This window comes from Neomonachus schauinslandi, chromosome X (assembly GCF_002201575.2).
Source record: "Neomonachus schauinslandi chromosome X, ASM220157v2, whole genome shotgun sequence".
In the NCBI taxonomy this organism is placed as follows: domain Eukaryota; kingdom Metazoa; phylum Chordata; class Mammalia; order Carnivora; family Phocidae; genus Neomonachus; species Neomonachus schauinslandi.
The window spans coordinates 120,143,881-120,169,651 of record NC_058419.1 but is presented as its reverse complement, the minus strand read 5'-3'; the positions used below and the strand labels follow the sequence as shown (position 1 = coordinate 120,169,651).

At 48.4% G+C, this 25,771-nt stretch overlaps 1 protein-coding gene across 1 annotated transcript in view; it reads left to right on the top strand.

Annotated features, from left to right (window-relative positions):
• TBL1X (transducin beta like 1 X-linked) overlaps positions 1–25,771 on the top strand; it is a 213,653-nt gene that overhangs the window by 148,275 nt on the left and 39,607 nt on the right. Inside the window, exons 3-4 of the mRNA XM_021691209.2 lie at positions 291–379; positions 14,092–14,199. Of these exons, the coding sequence (XP_021546884.1) occupies positions 14,142–14,199 (58 nt within the window). The 5' untranslated portion in view covers positions 291–379; positions 14,092–14,141. The remainder of the gene's footprint in view (positions 1–290; positions 380–14,091; positions 14,200–25,771) is intronic.

Below are 25,771 nucleotides of genomic sequence, written 5' to 3'. Positions count from 1 at the left end.
TTATTTACTTTGAGACTCTTTCCTTTCGGGCTTTCTACACGTATGATAATACGGGCTGGCCGCTCTCCTTTCTCGTCTTTCACTTTGCAGGTAAAACTGCATAGTCTGTGTTCAGGTGTAAGACAGAGATTGTGACATAATAAAATGTGTTAAGTTTGAGTTGAGATGAAAAAGGGAAACAATGCTACCGATTTGAAAAAGAAAAAAACCACGAAATGGGAGAGGCCACAGGTGAATACTTCCCAAGGAATTTTTAAGTTTTTTCTTCCTATCTCCTCATTTCTCAACAGGCAGCTCCTGGCAGACACTTTGAAGTTTATATGATCGGATGCTGGGGAGCTCACTGGTTCAAAGGTCTACACATGAAGTCACCATAAAGGTAAGCAACCCACTTGCTGTTCCATCTTTGTCCTTGAGCTGATATCCCTTGGAGAAGTGGAAGTGCATTTTGCCCAAACTGAACATCTTCTGTTTTAAAATGACTTTTTTCAAGTTGCAGGTCTTTCTCCTTGCTGAAATTGAAGGTAATAGATAGAGCACTGGGAAATCATTATGGGCTATATATAGTTAACTCTAAATGATGAATTCACGTTTTATTGCTTTCCACGAATTTGGGTACTGAACCAGCTATTACAAACTTCTGGGTCTTACCAGGAGAGGATGACACCTTCTAAAACCAAATCTTCTTGTCAACATTGTGAATTAAAATTAAGCCAAAAAAAGTAATTGTGATTAGGCACATGAGTATAGATTTTATCTCCTGTAACTTAATTCTGTACTTTATTAGTTTATTTATTTTTTTTAAGTAATCTCTACACCCAACATGGGGCTCGAACTTAAAACCCTGAGATCAAGAGTTGCATGCTCTACTGACTGAGCCAGCCAGGTGCTCCTGTGCTTTATTAGTTTCTTAATGCAGTCTGTGTGTATCTGCAAACTGATTTGCAAGTTAACCTTGAAACTTAATTAGAACAACATGTAGATTATTACTTACAGATCTAGGATATGATAAAGTTTCCAGAAGAGCACATCAAACAGGTGCCAAGAGTTGAAGCCCATATACCAAACTAAAACTGACAACCAGCTCTCTAACAGTTGCTATGTTTTGGTAGATGGGATTTTAGGGTTTGATTTTATTATTTACTTTTTCTATTTGCTGTATTATTTACTTTTTGTATTTGTATTTTTTTTTTATCAATTTGGTTGCCTTTTTCTTTTTTTTAGTTTGCTAATTTTAATTCAGTTAATTAGCATATAAAGTATTACTGGTTTCAGAGGTATAGGTCTGTGATTCATCAGTCTTAATATAACACCCAGTGCTCATTACATCACATGCCGTCCTTAATGCCCATCACCCAGTTACCCCATCCCTCTACCCTCCTCTCCTCCATCAACCCTCAGTTTGTTTCCCATTTTTGTCCTTTTTTTTTTTTTAAGGAAAAAACCCCCCACAGAACTTCCATAATTTTAAGAATTTTTCTTACTATTCAATTGGAACTAAAGTGATAGTCCTAAATTTAACTTCAGTAAGAGTCTTATTGAGGTATTTTTGTTTAAAACCAAGTATGTAAAGGGGCATCTGGATGGCTCAGTCAGTTAAGCGTCAGACTCTTGCTTTTGGCTCAGGTCATGATCTCCGGGTTGTGAGATCGAGCCCTGCAACAGACTCGGTGCTGGGTGTGGCGCCTAACTGAAGATTCTCTCTCTGCCCCCCCGCCCCCCGCCCCAAGAAAAACACCCAAGTATGTAAAAACAACAAAGTAAATGTATAAGAATCTTGATATTTTACTTAAGTATTTGAAAATGTAGTTTGCTTATAAAGACAAAAATCTGTAAAATGTTAATTGAGTTTGTGACTGGCTTTAACTTAATATTTTCAAGATTTCATCCATCTTGCACTGTGAATCTTTTTTATGGCTGAATATTCCGTTGTATGGCTATACCACATTTTGTTGATCTCTTCATCAGTTGATGGACATTTGAGTTGTATTTACTTTTCAGTTACTGTGAATCATCATTATTGATATTACTGCTGTTCTGAACATTGGTGTGCGAGTTTTTGTGCAGACCCACGTCTCCATTTCTCTTGGGCGTATGTCAGGGAGTAGAATTGATGGGCTGTATGGTGACTGTGTTTAACATTTTGATGAACTGCTACAACTTTCCATCAGTCAGTATTTTTTGAAATGTAGCTGAACCATCTTCTGAATGTCAGGGAAGATGGGAGAGGTCTGTCGGTCCTCGGAGTTTTGATTGGGACTTAACTCAGTACTTAGGGTTAAGTACTGCTTCAGTACTCATTGAGTTGAGTTGAGCACACACTGAATTCCTACTGTGTGTGAAGCACTGGTGTTGAGCTTTAGAGATGACTTTGGGTGTTTGGGGGCGTTTTTGGTAACCATGGTAGACCGTGGCAGTGGTGTTCCCTGCTCTCACTGTTCAAGTGGTTGGTTTGTGCCTGAAGGAGCATCCACATTTTGGGGCATCACCTGCAGGTTAGCAAACAGGCAGCTTTCAAGCCGGGAATCGACAAGGCAGGTAGGTACGCAGGTCTAGTGTAGACACAGGAAACTCTTCGGTAGAGCGGAGAAAACCAGAGCGAGGGTGGCATTTTCTGTCAAGGGCCAGAGAGTAAATAGTTGAGGCTTTGTGGGCCAGCCGGGCTCTGTTAATAGCCACTCCATTGTGCTGTTGTGGTGTAAAAACAGTCGTCGATTGTACATCAATGAATGGATGTGGGGGAGTGCCAATAAAACTTTATTTATGGACACTGGAATTTGAATGTCAGATCAATTTCATGAGTCACAAAATTGGATTCTTTTGATTCTTTTCAACCATTTAAAAATGTAAAAACTAGTCATAGCTCACAGGTCCGTCGAGGGGAAGCAACAGGTGGGATTCGGCCTCAGGCCACAGTCTGCGGACTCTTAGCTAGAGGAACACACCTATTTTGTTTCTGCCTCTCCTAACCTCTGGTTTTTTGAATTGGGAGGACATCGGGAGGTGCAGCTGTGTGAGGCCCATGATGTGATGAAGACAGAATCCATATTGTGGTCCCTTAGCAAAGGCCTTGCGGATGCTCAGGGAGCTACGACTTTTAGGAATTTGAGGGCTGTCTGGCCGTGTCATGAGGAGTGGTCCTGGACCTATGTACCTGTCCTAACTAAGGGTTCTCGGTCGGAGGCAAGTCCTCACCCCTTCCCAGGGGACATTCGGCCCTGTCTGGAGACCGTTTTCAGGGGGAGGGATGCTACTGGCATGTGGTGGGCAGAGGCTAGGGATGCTGCTCAGCACGCTGCCGTGCACAGGACGCCCCACCACTGGGATTTAGGTGGTCCCACATGTCAGTAGGACCAAGATTGGCAAAGCCTACTCACTCTTACTATCAGTATTTTATTTTATTTATTTATTTATTTATTTTTAAAGATTTTATTTATTTGAGAGACAGAGAATGAGAGACAGAGAGCATGAAAGGGAGGAGGGTCAGAGGGAGAAGCAGACTCCCTGCTGAGCAGGGAGCCCGATATGGGACTCGATCCCGGAACTCCAGGATCATGACCTGAGCCGAAGGCAGTCGCTTAACCAACTGAGCCACCCAGGCGCCCCGCTATCAGTATTTTATACTTTAAATCTTACCAGTCTTGTGGCTATGAAGATGTGAGCTGCTGAGCATTTGATGATAAAACTTGAGTTCCTGCATTTGCTGACACAAAGAGGGTCATTGGACTCCCATCTGATACTTAGGTTCATAATATTTAAGCATTTTTTTAAGATTTTACTTATTTGAGAGAGAGTGAGTGAACGAGAACGAGCATGAGCAGGGCAGAGGGGCAGAGGGAGAGGAAGAAGCAGATTCCCTGCTGAGCAGGGAGCCCCATGTGGGGCTCAATCCCAGAACCCCGGGATCACAACCCACACGTAAGGCAATTGCTTGACTGAAAGTGCTGCCCAGGTGCCCCTTTAAACTTTTTTTTTTTTTAATGTTTCTGTTATTCATTTAAATTGAAGCATCAAAAAGTGCTGTTCTGTGAAGACTTAGGAGACCCACGGCACTCGGTGGGTGAGGCCCTGCTTTTTTATCTTCTAGAGAAAGCCACCGGGTTTACTTTTCCAAACTCCAGAGGCCATGTTCTGTGAGCAAATGACCTCACTCAAGACTCCCTGACACAGGAAAGGGAACTGTTGAGGCCAAAATAAATCCTGCATATGTGGTGAGAATCACAGTGTCTCAGAGGCTTCATCACCAGCCCACGCGTCTCCTAAAATTCGTGTGAGGACCTCATGTACGTTGTAGAGAAGCTGCTTCCGGTTTTTCAGTCTTAAAGGTAATTCAATCTGGACACTGATACACAGATTCTTCACAAGTATTGGCTTAAACCAACATCATGGGAAAAGCAGAGCTCTTACGTGGGGGGCCGTCACTGGCGGTGTCTCCACGACCGTGTGCTGGGAAATCTGGGGTGCGTGAGCTCGCACTGTAGTGTGGGAGAGGACGGGACGAGGAAAGGACGGTCGTGCTGCCTGTCGTGTGTCTGTGGTCTGCCCCTTGTGACGTGGGCTGTCTGAGCAGCGGTTTGCTGTTACTAGGTGGAACATTTTGAGGAAGGCTTCCTTCAGGGTCTTCCCCCGGACAGGCAGAGATGGGTCAGTAAATAGGGTGGCGAGCTTGCAGAGTTGGAGAGAGGATTCTGTGGCCACTTGGGAGGCACACAGATGGTTTCGGGGGTAACCCCAGGGACCGGACGCCTTTCCTGTCACGTCAGCATCTGCCATTGATGTTACACGGGTTTTGGATGAAGCCCCCAGCCAGCCATGAATTAACCCAGAAGGGTGGCCAAGCGCAGAAAGGACCCTTTCTGAATGCCGCACCCCGGGGAGGTTGTTTTGTTCAGTGAAGAGCGGCATTATTTTCCTAACACAGGAGCCCCTCCTCTGCGCTCCCAACCCTGTAGCCTCATTTCCTACTTAGAAGTGCAGAGCTGTTCTCATGCAGATTATTTCTGCAGACTCTGCCAGGTTTTAATTACATTTTAATGAATGTGCAAACAGTTCACGTTCATAGGAGAAGATTTGGAAAATACGAAAAGCACATACAGAGAACTCTAGCGAAATTCCACCCCCAGAAGTAGATGAGAGACTTTTTTGGAGAGTTATCTTCCGTGTGTGTGTGTGTGTGCGTGTGTGTGTGTGGGAACACACACGTGCCTGCAAAACAAAATTTGGCATTATGCACGTTCCATCTTGAATCCTACTTTTTTGCTACGTGACACTGTATCATGGACATTTTCCCCAGTCATGAAATACTCTTTTAAGGACTTTATCTTATTTTACTGGTTTATTCCCATATTTTAAATGGTAATATTGTTGCCAGGACTCTAGTAATAAAATGATAGTTGTTTGATTATGTTTATAATTTTGGGCCATTTGACTGCAAGTAAATAACTGTAAGCTTAGTGAAAAATCTTACCTTTGGGGGGGGTATCTTTTCTTACTGTAAAATAAAAGACATCTACTCATTGGTAAATGATGCGAAGCCCAACTAAGTTAAGCAACTACCATGAAACCCCTGTTCATGTTTTCATGTATTTTTCCCCCAGTATTTTCCATGTGTAAATTTTCCTGTAATTGGGGTCAAACTGTAAATGCCATAATTTTTGGAATCATATTGTCATTGAACAGCAAAGTGTTTGAATAGCTACATGTTGTCTTAATGACAATTATGTAGGAGGAGATAATGCAAAGTGATAAAGCAAGCCTCTTTCACCTCCAACGTAAGCTGGTCCCCAAGCAGACTTCAGAAAAGGATGATATGCAAATGTTACTACATGCATTAAAAATTTCATCTTCAACTGGTCACTGATGTAATAAAAATAAACCTAGTTGCCACTGAAAGAAACACATCATGAGGGAAGCGAACAGGGAGGGTAGGACCCACAACACTCTAGTCAGAATGTCCACGGAGAAAGGCAGAAAGTGCCTTTTGTTAGGATGAGGTCATTTCGAGCAGATTTTCCAGCACTCTGGCTGTCGGTCCTCAGGCTGCATGGAGAGCTGAGCCTTTTCCAGAAGATTACTTTAAGCCATGGATTCTTCCAGTGTCAACACCAACAGGCTAGGAGGGACGAGAAATGAGACAAACTTTCTTCCATCCCTGGAGGAAAAGGGTGCTTTAAGAGAGTTTAGGAAAATGTTTCACAGTGGGGCAGATTGTTAGAAGAGAAACTTCTCCCGTCTAATGATACTGGATTCGCACTATTTTCCTCCTTTAATCCGCGTAGACCTTGCTCACTATTTCGGGACAAGGCCCCCTCCTGCTGGCAGGACGCTGGCCCTTTCTGCCTTTCCGTTTCGCGCCAACTCCCAAGTAGGTCTCTTGGGGTTATTACGTTTAAGATAATGAAGTGGCCATTCGGACTCTGTTGTTTTGGGGCGATCCCCTCTCTTCAGGGAGAATGCTAGCCTAGAAAACCGGGTAAGTATGTGCTAAGTAAAATGAAACCCTTCACCAACATTTCTCTTGCGACTGAACTTTGCACTAATTTGGGAAGGGAACCGTGATAAATAGGAGTTTCTGCCACCTTGAGATGCAGTCGAAAAAAGCAATACTATAAATAACTCTCCTTCCGTTTCTCCACGGCTTCAACCCCAAGTGACCAAGTGTGCTGGAACGCTTCTGTTCAGCGCGTCCACTGCGTACACGCCGTCAGCCCTGGGTGCGCTGCCCCCTCGTCTTCAGGCAGCTCCAGGAGGGGGTGTCGTGGCCTTCGCTCGCGGGGGGTGGGGGGGACGCTTCTCCCCTTTCCGCGCACTGAAGGCCTCAGATCAGCCTGATGGAAGGTGTCTCAGATGGCCCCTGGGTCAGGCAAGAAAATGCACCCGAGTGCACTCCTTAAGAAACCAGAGCCGTCCGGTTTTTTGTTTTTTGTTGTTGTTCCCCTTCTGTTGGAGGCCGAGGAGGGTGTCCCAGTGCCGAGAGAACTCTCTTTTATCCTGGAACTGGAGAGGTTGGAAAGCACCCGTTGGAGTTCTCAGAGCTGGAGCTGGGCACGGATGCCGTTCTGGAAACCAGCTCGGGGTTGAAACGTGCACTGTGTCCCCAGCCGGACGCGGCGTCTGCGCATGGTGCTTGCTGTGACGGGTTTGATTTGTGCCGCTTGCGTGTTTGCAGACCACCGGGGACGGGCTCCGAGCCCATTTGCTGAGGGTGGAGTGTCCCGCCGATGCCTCCAGAAGGCCCCCTTCAGTCGCTCTTTGGAGGGATGTGCACTGTTGGCTGAATACGAGGAATAGCTAGCAAGTCGTGGATCTCTGCTGTGCGTGGGGGCCTGCTCTGAGAACTTCTGTTGAAGCGTTTAGCCCTCCCAGCCTCTCCCAGGCGTAGGGGCTTTCGTTACCCTCCGTTTGGAGATGAGAAACTGAGTCACGTAACCTGCCCGTCGATCTGGAGCTAGGAAGGGATGGCGATATGATGAGAAAACAGGCTGTCTGGCTTCTGAGCCCCCAGGTGCCCCGAATCCCACACATTTGTACCCTGACTTTAGGGGCGCCTGGGTGGCTAAGCCGTTAAGCATCTGCCTTCGGCTCAGGTCATGATCCCAGGGCCCTGGGATCGAGCCCCACATCGGGCTCCCTGCTCAGCGGGAAGCCTGCTTCTCCCTCTCCCACTCCCCCTGCTTCTGTTCCTGATCTCACTAACTCTCTCTCTGTCAAATAAATAAATAAAATCTTTAAAAAAAAAAAAATCTTGTACCCTGACTTTATTGCGGGCAGCACGGGCATGTGCCCGCTAAAATTGTTCTTCCAGAGTGAAGAGAGGACACAAGCCAGCCTCGTCCCCACATGATAGACATTAATGGCGTTTCACATCAAACCTTAGCACAGACGGCGTTTTTCCTGCCCTGGGTCCTGGGGAGCGTTCGGTACATCATACAAGGTCAGAACTGTTCTTACACAGCAGCGCCCACCCCCACCACCACCACGGTTCCTGTACTGCCTTGCCGTTCCCATCTTCCTCCCCAGATGCTGTCTTCATCAGCAGGAATTTACCCTCCCCTCTTCCAAAGCTTCCCTCCTGGGAACTCGGCCGCCCCCGTAATACTTTGTGGGGCTTATGGGGGCTTAACTATTGGAGCCTTTCATTATTTGCATAGAGGTCTTACTAAGCTTAAAGGAAGAGGTGTGTGTGAGTGAGTGTGAGTGCCCGTGTGTGTATGAATGTGTTTAATTGCTGGTATTGCCAAAACCCTGTGCCTTGAATATAGTAGATACTCGGTAATTTCTCCATTACCCACTCATTCCTCATTTTCCTTGAGCACAGAAAATGCCGGACAAAGCACGTATGTCTGTTTTTATTAGCAGTAGGATTTCAGTAAATATGGGGATAGGATCCGGTGATGCTTATCTGACGTGAAGGAGCTGCTGCTTTTCCGTGTGAAGGCCTCTCATGCTCTTCACACGGCTTTCTTTCCTAGGAGGAGTTTGCTGGAACTAATACACGGTGCTGATAATCAAGCACCAGCCAGAGTTAGAGCTGTGGTGGCCTTGGCAGCCTTACGGCGCCTCTAAACAGACCAGCCGCCCCGTGTTCCGTGGGCCTGACCTGTGTTCTCATTTTCAGTGTGAGTCTCTAACGGAGGGGAAGCAGGGTGAGGTGAAGTGAGGGGACTCACTCGTTCTTGCAGCGTTGTTATTTTGGCTGAGGTATCGAGTGGTGAGAAAGGCCTTCACAACAGGGACGGGCCAACACGGGCCACAATGCGTCAGCCTCGTGAGTGTGAAGACCAGAACCTCATCGGACGGGGGCGGTTGCTGAGTGGCTTTGCAGAGCATCCGCAGGGATGCATCCTTCTGGAAAGGGGCACGATGGGGTCATGAGGCCCCAAGAGAAGTGTCCTCTGTCCTCGGTACGCTGTGGCTTCCCCTGAAAATCAAACCACTGGTCGTTTCAGATGGTTCCGTTTTCTTGACATGAAGCGTGTAAGTTAAAAATCAGACTGAGGAGTTCCCTGGAGGAGTCCCAATTCATAGAGACGAAAAGTAGACCGAAGAGTGGGTGCCGGGGACCGGGGGGCAGGGGAGAAATGGGGAGTTTGTGTTTAATGGAGTTTCAGTTAGGGAAGATGAGAAGGTTCTGGTAATGAACGGTGGGGATAGTTGCACAACAGTGTCAGTGTCCTTAATGAATTGTACAGTGTAGGGGTTATGGTAGTAAATTAGGGGTTCTGTTGTCCGCATTAAAAACCAAAGAGCGAGAGATGGAGCTGAGCCCTTCCTGTAAATTTGACTTTTTTTGTCTGATGTAGAGAACCTTGGCTGTCCCGTCCCCGAGGAGAACTTGCACAGACGTAGAGCCGCTCATGCTCAGGGAGTCACAGCCTTGCCTGACTTTTTCTTTTCCATCAGTAAGAGCTGTTTCATCTTTAAGCACAGGCAGGAGTGGGGGGCTTGGGAAGCTTTAACTCTACAGTTAAAACCCCTCCTGCTGCCGGGGTTGCTCACGACCGGTTATCCACAGTAAAGAGGAGGACGGGGGCACCTTCCTTCCGTCTTCGCTGGTGGACAGCCTCGGAAGCTGACCGGAGAGGCGGAGTGTCCTTGCTGACGCCCAAACCGCACACGCTGTGTGGGGCCGCCCGACCCCCCGCTTGGTCGCTGCTACACTAGGAGACCTTGAACGCCACGAACATCAGTGCATGTCCTCACGTGAAAGTGCACAGCAGAACCCTGCGTGGAAATGCAGCATGTCATTCTCACATCCGTCTGTGAAATTTCCGTCTGCTCTAGGACGAAACGGGAGAGGTCACTTCACTTCCCACGCTTATGAGGGGACGTTGCTGAGGTTGGTCTGAACAGTAACTTTTGCCAAGTGGAGATCAGCCATTTTACCCATTGGTGTCAGAGTAAAGTGGACCCATCAGAACCACCACCACCACTTTCGAGCACATTGCTTAGACGTATGCAACTATACACCCCGTTAATTGTTGGTTTCTCTTGATTGCAGTGTGATCAAACCCCATGAGTTGAGGGGCACCTGGGTGGCTCAGTCGGTTAAGCGTCTGCCTTCGGTTCAGGTCATGATCCCAGGGTCCTGGGATCGAGCCCTGTGTTGGGCTTGCTGCTTAGCGGGGAGTCTGCTTCTCCCTCTGCCCCTCTCATCTGCTTGCGCGCTCTCTCGCTCAAATAAATAAATAAAATCTTTAAAAAAAACAAACAAACAGACCCAAAGAGTTGAAGTGGATTGAATTACTGCTGTTAGATTTATGGTCAGTTCAAAGAATGTTCTTGTGTCTGTATTGAAATAGTCTAAAAATATGTATGTACGTTGTACTTCAACGGTTACTGTAAATCCTTTTTTTTTTTTTTTTTGGAGTTAGGTTGTATTTTTATTTTATTTATTTTTAAAGATTTTATTTATTTGAGAGAGAGAGAGAGAGCACAAGCAGGGGAGAGAGGGAGAAGCAGACTCCCCACCGAGCAGGGAGTCCGATGTGGGGCTCCATCCCAGGACCTCGGGATCATGACCTGAGCTGAAGGCAGACGCTTCACCGACTGAGCCATCCAGGTGCCCCTTTATTATTTTTCTAAAAGATTCATTTATTTATTTGAGAGAGAGCATTCATGGGCATGTGTGCATGAGGAGGGGCCAAGGGCAGAAAGAATCTCCAGCAGACTCCGTGCTGAGCATGAGCCGGACGTGGGGCTCGATCTCACTACGCTGAGATCAAGACGGGAGCAAAATCAAGAGTCGGACGCTTCACTGACTCAGCCACCCAGGCGCCCCTGGAATTAGATTTTAAAAGAAATAGTCATTTAAAACCTAGTTAAGAAGTTGTTCAGTTGTGGGGGAGGTGTGATCCAATTACTGTGTTTTCAAAAATTAAACTATGAAGTTGACGTAGAACAGTCGGGGACAGAGGACAAGTCTTGTTGACCAGATGACATTTCACTTGGCTCTCTTGCAGGCCAAGGCTGCTTTCTGTTGTCTTTTCTCTGCTGCTTACAAGTGAAAAAGCCTTTAAAAAGTTAACACTGTATTGGGAAAAGCTTATCCTAACTTAAAAATTTAGAGAGAAATTCAATCCATGATCAGAAAGCAGGAGAGCCCGACCTGAAGCAGAAGTTTTCCTAGTTGGAAAAAAAGATGGTGCATGAAGAAAAAGAGGAGCGCCAGACTAACAAAAATGGCCCACAGTCCTTGGTGTCTCGAGGATGGGATAGTCTCCTGCTCCAGTGTCCTGTGTGAACCCATGTGCAGACACCTGTATTTATTACAGACACTTTTGGGTGGCGAATGAGAACGTGGCTCTTGGGGGTGCTGGGACATTTTCTCCTTAGAAAACAGAAAAGATCTGGATGCTGAAAGAAGAAATCCGTATTTTATTTTCTGATGAAACTCCTGATAATCTTCTAGAAAGATTTTACATAGGCTATCTGAAAAAGCCCGGCTCTTACGGTGCATTTTCAAGGATGACTTTTAGTTACATGGCTGTGTCATTCAGCAACAGCTGTGAGCCGACCCCGCATTTCCCTGCATCTTCGTAAATGTGGTTCCCGTCAAACACAAAATGCTGATTTTTCTTCTCCAGAGAAAACCAGCAGCAGTTTTGCAATTTGGAACATTTGGCAACGTCTGGAGACGTGTCTGATCATCATAACTCTAGGGGGTGGGCGAGGTTGTGCTGGCCTCTAGTAGATAGAGGCCAGGGAGGCTGCTCAGCATCCTCCAGGGCCCAGGACGGCCCCAGAAGAGAGGATCATCTGGCCCCAAATGTCAGAAGCACCGACGCTAAGAGCCTGTTAGATTTCACTTCTTTCTGAGCACCCAGCGTGACAGAATAAAAGAGAATGGAGCGAGGGTGGGGTCTGAGGCATTTCAGACTGTGGTGACAACGTGGTGCAGATGGGACAGCTTCACCCACAGACGTGTCCTTCTTGCGGCTCTGGAGGCTGGAAGTCTGAGACCAAGGCTCTGGCCGGTTTGGTATCTGGTGAGGCTCCACGTCCTGTTCCCTAGATGGGCATGTGCTCCTTGTGTCTTCACTTGGCAGAAAGACCGAGAGCTCTCTGGGGGTCTCTTTTAAAGGGCCGCTAATCCCATTCACGCGGGCTCCACCCTCATGACCTATGACCTTCCCACGGCCCGACCATTCACAACAGCGTGAATTCGGCCTTGTAACTGACTGGTCGTTACTGCCGCACATGACGGCACCAAAAGTCTGTTCAGCGTTAGCATTCTGTGGTGCACGTTTTTGTTATTGTTTATTTTCTCTCCCTTCAGTAATGGTTCCCCCCCCCCATTTGGTTATGCTCTGATTTCATAGCTTTTTATTTCGTCTCTAATATTTTCCTAACACTGTCTTACGAGTGAATTCCCCAGGACGCAAATAAACCTCAGGACAGATCTGTATTTTGACTGTCAGGTTTTCTTTTCAGTATATACGAAAGTACAGAATATCACCAAAGTAACTAAAGAAGATAAGCCTTTTTGAGTGGCAAAATTCTGGTAACTAAAGTGAGAATTGGAATGACTCAAGAGGCAGTGTACTGGTTCTCCATTGCAGCCTAATGATGACCACAAATTTCCCCAGTAGCTGGAAACAACACCTTTCTCATCTGGCAGTATGTCTGGATCCCGAGTCCAGGCACGCCTTTGCTGGGTTCCCTGCTAAGGGCCTCACAAGGCTGCAGATAAGGTGGTCACTGGGCTGCATCCGCCTTTGGAGCTCGGGCGGAGGGGAGGACGTTGTCTTCCAAGCTCGTGTTCTGGGCAGAATTTCAATTCCTTGTGGTCGTAGGACTGAGGTGCAAAGCTTCCTGTGGGCTGTCCCCAGTTCCATGGGCAGTTCTCATGATGACAGCCTTTATCTTCGAGGCCAGCAGGAGAGTGTCTCTCTCTAGGCCACTAAGAGTCTTATATAATAATTAGGAGAAGGACATCTGTTCACCCTTGCCCTAGGACATAACCTAAGGAGGAGAGTGACATCCCTGTCCTTTGATGTATTCCGTGGGGTAGAAGTGAGTCACAGGTCCTGTGCACACTTGGGGAGGGGATCTTAGCAGGGTGGGGCTCACTGGGTGTGTCCCTTACAACTGCCTTGAGTGTGAATCCTTGAAGGTCTACTTCTTTATTTAATTATTCTCAATAAACAAAAAGTTAATTCTCATTTAATGATAAAAGTTTTGCCACCAGTAAAAATGCCTGAAAATGTATGGTGCGGACTCTGAAGACAGTTCCCCAACAGCCAAAAATGTTTGGGGTTGGTGACCTCACTGAAAGGTGTCATGGCCTTTCTTGGCTTTGGCTCTTTTTGGAGTGAGTGCTGTTGTTGATGTGTGCATTCTAGTTTGTTGGTGTGTAAGAAGAGTTCTGCTGCTTGATTGACTTCTCTCTCCTCTCTGGGCTTGCTTGCTCATATGCCAGCTGGGATCATTGTGGAGAAAATCAGATTCCCTTTTTTTGGTTGCTCTGTGTCCGTGCTCCATCTTCCTGAGACCTGGCTTCTTTATAGAAATGATGTGACATGCACACTTCACTCCTCACTCATGTGTGTTTTCCTTCTCAGTGCTGCCTACCGCCTATGGGTAGAGTGACCATTGCGTTTATCCCTTAAACTTGGAATGAAAGGTACTGCGATTAATCTTTTTCTAGAACAACAGGTGCAATCTGGTCCATGTGGTCATCTGCCCTAGGGGTGTTGACATGATTTCTGGTCTACTCATGAATCTTCTCTGTCTGTCTAGAAAAGTGCTTAGTGTCTTATCCACCCAAGCCCGTCAGAGTGCACTTCAGGATTCCGTTCCTGCTCGTTATCAAATATGTTGTGCTCACAGTGCACACGTATCATTGGTTGGTTTATTCCTGACCCTATCCCAGCGTTATTAAATACACCAACGCCTTTTCCTCTTTTTATTTTTTTGAAACCTTTCTCCTGGATGTGTGTGTGTGTGTGTGTATGTCATTATGAAATTACAGTTACCTTCATGGTTATCCCATCATGGGTATGGTATTTTCAGTCTCAAAAAAGAATGCCGGGACAAAAATACAGGCAGTGTTTCAAAACTCTCTTCCCACTTTTTCTTGTCGTCTCACAGAGGGTGGCTCCCGCATCGTACGGACCTCATCGCTGCGAGGTGAGGCTAAGATGAGCATAACCAGTGACGAGGTGAACTTCCTGGTGTATCGCTATCTCCAGGAGTCAGGTAAGGGGCGTGGGTTTCTGTCAGTAGGAAACTCACCTGCAATATGCCACGTGCAGGACCATCCACCATTGACTGAGAAACCAGACTAGGGAAGAAGAAGAGCAACTGACGTTCTTGTTAAGAGAGTTGAGGGAGAGAAAGTTCTGGGGCTGCCCTGCTCCTGGGGTGGGTTGGGGCGTGTGTTCTTTCTTCCCATGATCTTTCTGCCCAGATGAGATCAGATTGCAGTTACGGTCAAGAGCAGTTGGGGTAGACCTGGAAAGGGGCATTAATGGATGGGCTGGTGTCTTCATGGTGTGTGTATATGTGAACCTCTCAGCCTTAAGACCACTGATCGTTTGAGCTCCTCAACCACACCCCACCACGGGCCCTTGGCAATTTCCCAAAACCTACGAATAGTTCTGATTTCTCCCGACACTTCTGATTATGACCAAGCCATTACTTTCCGATACGCAGGGAACAGGCTGGCTGTGTGCTCCCTGTGAACAGGATGCAGCTTGTGAACAGCAGCTGGTGTCCGGCAGGGGGCAGGGAAGGGGGCTGGCGAGAGCCTGAGCCCCGGGGGCTGGCCGGGCTTTGTCACAGTACAAAGACAGCCCTCTGAGGCATCCTTGGATGCCTCCAGGCCTGGATTTGTGCATTAGACAATGTGGCAGCTGCCCCCCACAGCGCAGCCTCCACTCAATTTAGTGGCTTGCTTGTAGGTGCTTTCTTAAATGCTCAAGACTCTGAATTCTTTTTAAATTAATGTTATTAGATTTTTAATTTCTTTTTTTTTTTAAAGATTTTATTTATTTATTTGAGAGAGAGAGAATGAAAGACAGAGAGCATGAGAGGGAGGAGGGTCAGAGGGAGAAGCAGACTCCCTGCTGAGCAGGGAGCCCGACGCGGGACTCGATCCCGGGACTCCAGGATCATGACCTGAGCCGAAGGCAGTCGCTTAACCAACTGAGCCACCCAGGCGCCCCTAGATTTTTAATTTCTAAAGCAAATATTGTCTTTAAACTTTTAAAACTTTAAAATACTTCATTTGAGACGTACAAAATGACATTTATGAAAAACACGGTTGTTACCACCTACCCGCCCAAGTTAAGAACTACACCAGTTCCAGGCCCGAGGGGTGCCTGTGTTCAACTCTGCAGTGCCTTCCCCTCTCTCTTTTCAGTGCTAGCTGCCCCCCCGCCCCCAGTTTGGTGTTTGTTGTCCCCATGCACTTACTGTGCACACGGTGTCTTCCTAAGCAGTGTGGATCCTGCGGTATTAGTTCGGAACGGCTGCTGTAACAAAGTACCACAGTCCGGGGCAGTTCGAACAGAAATACATTGTCTCACCGTCTGGAGGACCCAAATCCAAGTACAAGGTGTGGGTGGTGGGGGTTGCTTCCGAGGCCCTGAGGGGGTCTGTTCCATGCCTGTCTGCTGGCTCCTGGTGGGTTGCCCACCATCGTTGATGCTCCTCGGCTTGTCGAGGCATCACGCCCAGGTCAACCTTCATCATCACATGGCCTTCTCCCCACCTACCTCTGCCTCTGTCCGAATTTGTCACATTGCTCCTTCTTGTAGCTCTTCCTTTTAGGATCCTTTCCTTTTGGAAATAGCCCTCCTGATTTAGGGCCTCACCGGACTCCAGTATAACCTCATCTAAATGCATTACATCTGCAGTGACCCTGTTTCCAAATGAAGTCACTTTCTGAGCTGTACCAGGGGGCCTAGGACTTCAACTTAGGAATTTGGGGAAGGATACAGTTCAACCCATAACAGTTGGCCCTGTGCGTTTTTAAACTTTATACACTTGGTATCATATCGCTCATGTTCTGCAACTTGATTTTTCAAAAAGGAAACCAGTTCCTGGGCCTCTGTCTTCCAAAGACACGTGGACAAGTATGACGGGAAACTAGCTTGTCAGGCCCTGGGTCCGGGCTGTTCCAGAGTCAGCCAGGAAGGCTGAGCTGGGCGGGTGTTACATCCAGACCACATGGCTCAGGCTCTGACCCTTGAACAAGTTCGTTGCCCCACCAGAGCCTCTCCTCTCCTGCAAAAAAAAAAAAAAAAAAGAAAGGGAAATGGCTATCCTGGGCAAAAGTAATGAAGAACACTGGACACGTGGTGTGTTATAAACAGACACGTCTCCCCATCTAGTCCTGGATCTCTGTCCCTGGGGACCCCAGCTAGCATTTTTCATGGGAAGTGCACATTCTTTCTCCATATATATTAGATCATTTGGATCGGCTGTTGCCCAACGTAGTATAAAAGAAATTGATAAAATGCGTATGACCTCAGCCCTGTGGATCTGGGGAGTCAGCATGGCTCTCATACCTTACTCACCCCGGGAAGTTGGGGAACCGCCCACCTCGAGCATGGGTGCTGTCCTTTGGACTTTGAGCATTGAATTCAAGATTCCTTTCTGTGAGCATCCTTCTGCACAAAGATAGGATGGAGGCAAAAACACAGAATGTGTGAAGAAATCACAAGCTGAACCTCAGGATGAATACGTGATGTGGAAACCTTGTGCCTAGCCTGGGTAGCCTGGAGCGAGGGTGCTCGGTTGGCTGGTCCCTGGGGAGGCCACTGGCCTCTTTGAATAAACATGGAAACCGTCCCTCCCCCAGAAAGGCCACACTTCCTTTTCTCGTGTTTGTTGATAAAGCCTCTGTCACCAGGCAGCTGAGGAGGGGAGTCGGGGGCCAGGAGGATAGGATTTCAGCCCTGTGGATTTTGTATCTGTGAGCTCCTGTCCTGCCTGTCCGAGTCCTTACATACACATGTGGTGTGCGTCTTCCAGAAAGCCATGCCTGTGCTTTCCTCTAAGGACCATGTGAGTCCTGGATTCCCCCACAAGGGTGTGTTCAAATGCAGGCGGAGAAGAAATACAAGAGGTCCTTTTGGGGTCGTTTTTCATATTTTTCTCAAATCCTCAAGTTTCGGTTTGGCACGTATTTCTTGAGCGTCTACCCAGGGCAAAGATCTTTTTCTCAGCCTATGGGTGTCTCCTTTCTAGCTCCGGGGGGGGGGGGGGCTGGCACGTAGAAAATGCGTCCCTTGATCGTGCCTCCCCTTCAAGCATCTCTGCTCTCCCCCGCGCACCTACAGCCACTCATCAAAAATAAGCCCATGTTCCCATAGGTGTGACTCATTCCTCAACGCCTCCCAATCCGGCTTTCTCTGCCAGAAGGCCCCAGGAGGTTCTCTCTTGGCAAGGCTTGTGCAGCAGGCCCCATCCCAATGCCTCGTGTGGAGGAAGATGGGTTCGGAGGAGGGGGGGAGGGGGCGGTGGGCCGGGGATGGCCTTGCGTGAGGTAGACAGCTGGTTCTCTGGTCCCTGTGCTCTTTGCCTCGCCGGTCGGGGACAGCCCCAGAAAGTTCCAGCCCACCTGCTGGCGTGCAGTGAGGAACAAGTGAGCGAGGCTTGCCGGTGAGGCAGGAAGAAGCTGGAATTGCGGGCTCCAGCACCAGAGTGGCCCGGTTGGCTTGGGCCGGAACTGTGGCAGTGCGGCTTTGAGGGCTAGGACTTCGCTGGCCTCCGCCTTACGGGGGTGCGTCGCGTGGCCACTGTTGCGGGCTGCGCCATTTGTAAAGCAGCGGATTGAGGGCTCCTCCGCCCCGCCCTCAGCTCGCCTCACCATCCAGGGTTGGTGGAAGCAAGGGAACAAGGCGGAGGAATGGGTTTCAGCCTGCATAGGCTGGTGTGAGCAGGTCCTCCGAAGACTGGGTGCGTCGCGAGTCGTGTGCCCCTGCTTTTTTCTGAATGTCGCGTGGGCAGCTGACGCCTATTCCAAGTCCGTATGAAGAGCGGGAAACGTCAGTACGCGAGTCGCTGTGAGTCTGCTTCCTCTGGGGCTTCATCCCCAAATCCCAAGTTATAAAGGAGACAGTTTCTCCCAGACCCAATTGGGAAAGGGGGTCAGTGGACACGAAGCATTGCCGGAGGGTGGCCCTTCACACAAGCAGGGAGGCTGGCCGCCTGGAGTTGCCCAGACCCTGGCTGGTGAAAGAGCCGAAATGCACGGGTTTGGGGGGGATTTGTTAGAAGAGGGAGTGTCTGTGTTACGTTGCGTCCGCAGGGCCAGCTTCCTGCTGGCTGGATGGAAGGATGGTCCGTGGAGCTGGGTCAGTGTCACAGTTGAGTCTAAAGCGGAGAGACGGGCCGGGGGTTTGGAGCCAGATTTTCCACAGCAGTTAAATTGACCAGACTCTCTTTCCATGGTCTCGGTCGGCAGTCTCAACCTTCATGGGTTGCATCTGTGCTTTTAAATGAGGGTATAATTTTCATGCGGTAAAATTCATCCTTTGTAGAGTATGGGTTGACAGTTTTTGCCAAATGTGTCTAGTCCTGTAAGCACCAGTTACCATCGAGATGATAGGAGAAAAGCCCATCACCCCAGAAACTCCCCTGGCCCCTTTGTAATCAGACCCTCTCCCCCGCACAGCCCCTGGCAAGCCGCACTCTGTGTCCCGTCCCCGGCCTCCTGCCTCTGCAAGAGGGTTGTCTCCGTGGACTCGGGCAGCGTGCAGCCTCCGGAGTCTGGCTGCTCTTCTCAGCATCCTGCGCCGGAGAATCAGTCGCGCTGCCGGAATGCGTCGGCCGTCGGCTCTTTGTTGCCAAGTCGTATTCCGTTTTAAGAACACGTATAGCAGTTGGCTTGTCCATTCTCCTGTTAAAGAGCATTTGACTTGTTTCCAGGTTTTGACGATCACGAGTAAAGCTACTAGAAACATCTGTGTATGGTGTTTTTGTGGGAACATAGGTTTTCGTTGCTCTGGGGTAAGCATGTAGGCGTGGGATTGCTGGCTCGTGTGGTAAGTGTGGGTTGAAGGTTATCAGAAGCCTCTTTCAGTGGCTTTCAGCATCCTTTTCAGTGTCACTGGGCAGCAAGGCACTTGAGATACAGCAGTGGTTTTGTAGACGCTGTTGGCGGCGCTGATTTGTGCCCGTGGGCCCAAATTATGCTCCATAGGGTGTAATTGGAAAGTAGGTAAAAGGATGTCAGCCCGGCAGACGGATCTGCAGCATACCCATGACGCTTTACGCTTCCTCTGTGGGTTTAAAATTAGCCTTCTTGAACCTGTGCGGGGTTGTGGTTTCCGCCAGGGACTTTCACCCAGATCTGCTGAGTGAGGGAGCATCCATCCGCAGATGCATGCAGTCTCCTCCCTCGGCAGCGCCACCGCAGACGTGAAAGTAGACCGCTCCGCAGCGCGGGGAGACGACTGGGCGCCAGGACCGGCCGTACGTCCATCTGGGCTGTGAGGACCGGCCGTACATCCATCTGGGCGCCAGGACCGGCCGTACGTCCATCTGGGCGCCAGGACCGGCCGTACGTCCATCTGGGCGGGCTTCGGGCAGAAAACACGATTCCTGCAGACCGGGCCCTACGTAGGGCGGCTACTGAAAGTCTGCACACTGCCTTGCTCGCACGCCCACGGTACTCAAGTGTCTCCCCACCTCGCGTTTTGGGACTGACATCCTCAGCCCACTTAGAAGAGGCAGACGCTTCATAAAACGGCTCCACGATCGTTGGTGGTTCTGCTGGCGAAAAAGAAAACACAAGTGAGAAATTGTTTTGTCAGGTTGCCGGTGTGTTACCCCGCAGTGCGGCCCCGAGGGCTGTCGTTTCAAACATTTCAGGTACTAAAAAGAGCTTACCGTTACGGGCGATGGTAAAAACGGATTTATCCTATCTCACAAATCACCTGGATGATGAACTTCTTTCTTCATTGGGAAAGGTTTCAGGTATGATTGAAAACTCCTTATACAGCGAACTTCCTTTCTGATTTGTCATGATTTGTCCTTGAGAGGACGATTTATTTTGCATATTTGTTGCTCCCATTAACATCACAGTGCATACATTATTCACAGAGGAGCATTGGCAGTTTCCTGAATGAAAATCTACATCTTAGACGGGTTCTGTTTTCCTGAAGAGCTGTATCTACACGTGTGTTGACCAGCTACATAGAATTAGGCATGTTTCCTTGGATTTATATAATGCACACATAGTTCTGTATTATGTATCGTCCTTGGATAGTTCTAGATTATGTATCATCCAAGGAGGAAAGTGAAACATGTGCTCAGCCTTTCAAGGCTTACAGCAGAACCTAGGTGCCATTTCTCATTCATTTCGTGGAGCTTCTAGGCCAAGACAAATGGTAAAGATTTCCTTGCCAGGTGCCAAGCACCCTGTTTCGTGCCCTGCGATGCCCCAGTGTGAATGAGGTCGGCGTGGTTAGGATGTAAGAGCAGAGCAAGTGAGGCTTCGGCGGCATTTTGTCTCCACAGCATGCCCCAGCACAAAGGTAAATACGGTGGCTCTGTTCTAAACACACAGAGAGCTTTTACTTTCTGGAAAGATTACGGAGCAGTTTCAAAATCACACATGTGTGCACAGCCGCTTCCTGGGGCCAGTGGGGAAAGAAGCCTGTTTGGATAAGAGAGAGAGCCAGGCTGTGCTGGGTGAACTAGCCGAGGTCCCTGTAGGGGTGGGGACAGGGCTGAGGGGGGTGGGTTTCCTCTTTTCTGGGGAGGGCACCCACAGCAGGTGCCCAGCTCTTTCCTCAGAAATAGTACAAGGGCACAGAGGTCCCCTCAGAAACAGTACCAGGTGACCTGGGGCCTTTAAAACTGTACTTTTTATTTTATTAAAGATTTTATTTGAGAGAGAGAGAGAGAGAGAGCACAAGCAGGGGGAGTGGCAAAGGGAGAGGGAGAAGCAGACTCCCCACTGAGCAGGGAGCCCGCTATAGGACTCGATGCCAGGACCCTGAGATCACCACCTGAGCCAAAGGCAGAAGCTTCAGCGGCGAGCCACCAAGGTGCCTCCAAAACGGTACTTTTTAAAGCCAGCCCACCTGGATTCAAGCAGGGTTCCTGGGAATTGTAGTTCATCAGTGGAAGAAACCCTTCTCTGGTCCCTGCCTCCTGAGCGGGGAGCCGTCAGTTACTTCAAAAATGACCGTCCCCCTTCTGCTGGCCTCTTGCTGCATTTTTTTAGGACATCTGCTTGGTTAGAGATAGCGAGCAGTTCGAATGGAGTGTCCTGTCTGTCCCCGCTCACCGTCGCGGATTTGTGAGCTGTTGTAGCGGGAGGGATGTAGGAGAACGTCATGGACAGCGGTGCTCCCTTCCTGCAGAGATGCGCGTCTGCCTTGAGGGCTGCAGTCGAATGTTCTTTCAGAACATCACAGTGGAGACAACCCCAGTGTCCACGGGCGGATGAACGGATAAAGTGTGCCCCCCCCCACAATGGACTGCCATGCAGCCTTACAAAAGGAGGGATGTTCTGACGCACCTGCAGCGTGGATGAACTTGGAGGGCCTGATGCCAGAAGCCAGACGCACAAGGACAGATGCTGCACGAATCGGCCGTCGTGAGGCACCTGGAGTCGTCAGATTCATAGAGACAAGAAGTAGGACAGAGGTTACTGGGGGTGCAGAGGGCGGGATGGGGGCTTAGTGTTGGGTGGGGACGGAGTTTGAGTTTGGGAAGATGACAGAGTTCTAGAGAGGCATGGCGGAGATGTGTCCCCAGCAGCATGTACGTACTTAAGGCCACTGACCCGAGCACTCAGAAAGGGCTAAAATGGTACGTTCTGTGTTCGTGTGTTTCACTGGTAAGTCACAGTGCTACAGGTTGGAAGTTTCACGTAGAGGTTATTTCAGAGGTTGAGGTCTCAGAAGGAAGAGAAGAAAGCATCTGAATTCCATGTTGACGTTATTACATTCAAGGGCTTTTTAATAGCGTTAGGGACAAGTCCTTGGCACACACAGTGCCATTTGTAAGTTAAATTGCTGTCTGATAAAATCCAGTTATTTAAAAAAAAAAAAAGAAACGGAAAAGAGCAGCTTCATTGGTAATGGCCGTATATTGGAAACTCCCCAAATGTGCCTCGGTGGCTGATCGGCTCCGCAGACCCTGGGGTCCCTCTCGGCAGGAAAAAGGAATGAACTCTGGATACGTGCCACAGACTGATGAGTCTCCAGAGTAACGTGCTGGCTAGGACAAACCAGTTTCCAAACACTACATCCTGGACGCTCCCATCTGTTGAACTTAAAGTGATAAGACCGTAGGCACGGCAGCTAGGGTTGGGGTGGCTGTAACTACAGAAGGGTAGTTTGGGGGAGTTCTGTGCTCATGGAAAAGCTCTGCGTCTGGACTGTGGCGATGATCATGGCATGTGGATACATAGGATAAAATTGTACGTGGATTAGACGCCCGCGTGTGTGCACGCACACACAGACACGCAGGTCAGAAGGTTTGCTGTCTAGCGACCAGTCAACGAGAAGTCGTTGTCTTGGTTTTGATACTGTGGTACAGAGAGAGAAGATGTCACCACTGGGGCAAGGCTGGATGAAGCGTAACACAGGACTCTCCTATTTCTGTGGCTTCCCGTGAGTCCGTAATAATTTCCTAATTATAAAAAATAAACCCAGAACACAATTTTGCATTTCCAGTATCTGCAGTGTTGTGTGTGTGAGAGAGAGAAACAGGGAGGTCAATAATGCGAAGACAGTGAAGACGTTTTAATTAAAATTTGCAAGTCATTAGCCATCTTGTGGGCCCAGGCTTCGATGGGGATGTTCTTTTGTATAATGGATTCGAGTAACAGCCATACTCACTTGAAAATGGATGGCCACAGAAACCTTGTGAGCCTTCTGGCAACAGAAGAATAATGAACAGTCATCTGAAGGTGAACAGCACTTGTCTCATATAGAGTTCGAAGTGTTGCATCCTTGGGAATTCACCCAACTCAGGTGGACATTGTATGCCGTGCCCACCTGTCTGGCTTTTCCTGGGGAATTATCATGAGAAGAAATTCTGCGTTTGACTGGGGCTGTAGACACTGGGCAGGCCGCATTCATACTGGGGATATAAAAGTCTGTGCATGGCTTCTTCCCCACTCCTTTTCAAGTGAGTCTAAAATGTTCTTGCGATGCCCCCTTATGGGGGCGCCTGGCTTGCTCCCGTTGGTGGGGTGTCTGACTCTTTTTTCTTTTTTTAAAGATTTTATTTATTTGACAGAGACACAGCGAGAAAGGGAACACAAGCAGGGGGACTGGGAGAGGGAGAAGCAGGCTTCCCGCTGAGCAGGGAGCCCGATGTGGGGCTCGATCCCAGGACCTTGGGACCGTGACCTGAGCCGAAGGCAGATGCTTAATGACTGAGCCACCCAGGCGCCCTGGAGCATGTGACTCTTGACCTTGGGGTTGTTGGTTCTTGAAAAAATAAAACGGAGGGGCAAGGAAAAAAAGACCCCCTTATGAACTTTAGCTGAAAGGATTCTATAATACGTATGTGGTCAGCCTAAGAGCTGTGGGCAGATTTGAGGGTCTTGATCCCTGGAGATACTCTGACTGACCACACATCATGTGTTATCCCAGGGGCTTTCAGCCTATTCATTATGGCAAGGGTTCTCAACCTCAGCACTCTTGACACCCGGGACCAGCTCATTCTTTATCCTCTGGGGCTGCCTGGTATTAAGGAGGCTCTTGAGCAGCCCTGTGGTCTCCACGCATTAAATGCCAATAACCCTCCCCCTCCCAGCTGTTGTCACCGCCAAGGATGTCTCTGGACTTTGCCAGATGTAGCCTGGTGGGTGAAGTCGCCCCTGGTGGACAACTACTGATGCATCATTTAGTTCCAGGATGTTTTTCTTCCAACTGGTTTTTATTAGTAAATGGGGTTTTAATGGGATCCTGTTTCTTCACACTTTATCTTCTTGGGCTATATTTTGATTTCTTTTGCTGCAGAACTCAAATAGACTTTAACAATGACCAAAATGCAGTCCTCATTTTTATTAAGATTTTCCAGGGTATTTTTTCCCCTCGGGGAAGGCGGAAGTCTGCCAAAGCATTCTCTAGCAGATAATAAAATAATTGGGAGTAGCAGACTTTCCATCTGATTTAAAAAAAATTTTTTTTTTTTTGGCTCCTGGTGAGGAGGTTAGATAACCAGGAAAAGGGCGCCACTCTTTTTTTTTTTTTTTTTTAAAGATTTTATTTATTTATTTGACAGGGAGAGAGAGAGAGCACAAGTAGGCAGAGAGGCAGGCAGAGGGAGAGGGAGAAGCAGGCTCTCCACTGAGCAGGGAGCCCGACGTGGGGCTCGATCCCAGGACTCTGGGATCATGACCTGAGCTGAAGGCAGCCGCTTAACCAATTGAGCCACCCAGAAAAGGGCGCTACTCTTAATTTTTGTGAATAATTTGTGTCTACAAAAGTGATAAAGCCATTTTGCCCATTGTAATCCCAGCAGGTGACAAATGACCCGGTAGGCTCTGCTGTGTTTCCTAGGACCGTGGAATGCCTTCTTATGCAAGACGCGTTTCCACAGATTCGGGAAATCATTTTAAAATGGTTCAGCTATCTTAATTTAAACAAAAGTTCAGGGCTTATTGTTCAGCTGAGTCTCTAAAAATATATTTTGACTGCAGTGGCTCTTTTACATTGCTAATGTGTGTCCCTGTTTAAAAAGAGGATCTTTATGGTAAAGGCAAGCATTTGTTTGAGATAATGATCACCTTCGCTTTAGAAATAATAAAGTAGGGGCGCCTGGGTGGCTCAGTTGGTTAAGCGACTGCCTTCGGCTCAGGTCATGATCCTGGAGTCCCGGGATCGGGTCCCATATCAGGCTCCCTGCTCAGCAGGGGGTCTGCTTCTCCCTCTGACCCTCCCCCCTCTCATGTGCTCTCTCTCTCTCATTCTCTCTCTCAAATAAATAAATAAAATCTTAAAAAAAAAAAAGAAATAATAAAGTATTTGTTTCATCACATAATAGATAGGGAAGACCTGAATAACGTGTCCATGTTACTGTTGGGTGAAAGGACCTTTGAAGTCCCGCGCAACAGTAACAAGATATGCCTTCCTATTACCCACGGATGCGAGCAGCGCCTTTGTGATGGGGTGTCAGGGCTCCCCAACACCATCCTCAGACCCTACGATCCGCTCAAGGGAGTCACAGGACTTGGTAATGGTTATACTCATGGTTAATTAACAGCAAAAAGATCTAGATTATAACGGACAGCGCATTGACTTTTTTTTTTTTTTTTAAAGATTTTATTTATTTATTTGAGAGAGAGCAGAAGCAAGGGCGAGGGGCAGAGGGAGAAGCAGACTCCCCACTGAGCAGGGAGCCCGACTCGGGGCTCAATCCTAAGATCCCAGGATCATGACCTGAGCCAAAGGCAGATGCTTAACCGACTGAGCCCCCCAGGCGCCCCCACATTGGCTTTATAGTTCACTGTAGGGTATTATATATTTGAAAGTTGCTAAGGGAGTAAATTGCCAGCGTTGTGGCCACATCAGGTAAGTGTGAGTCCAGGAGGTGATGGAGGTCTTAACTAACGTGATCGTGGTAATCTTTTCACAATGTATGTGGCTATCAAGTCATCATGTTGTAAAGCGGGAACGGACATGATGTCGTAGGTCACTCTTATCTGCATAAAGCTGAGGCGGGAGAGAAGCAGATGAGCATCAGCACAGATAATTTGCATGAGGCCCGGTCCGGGGGAAGCTAGGCACACACTTCCAGGTGTGCCGTCCCCGGGGACTTCCACGATGGCACTTAATTTCCCCAGCAGCAC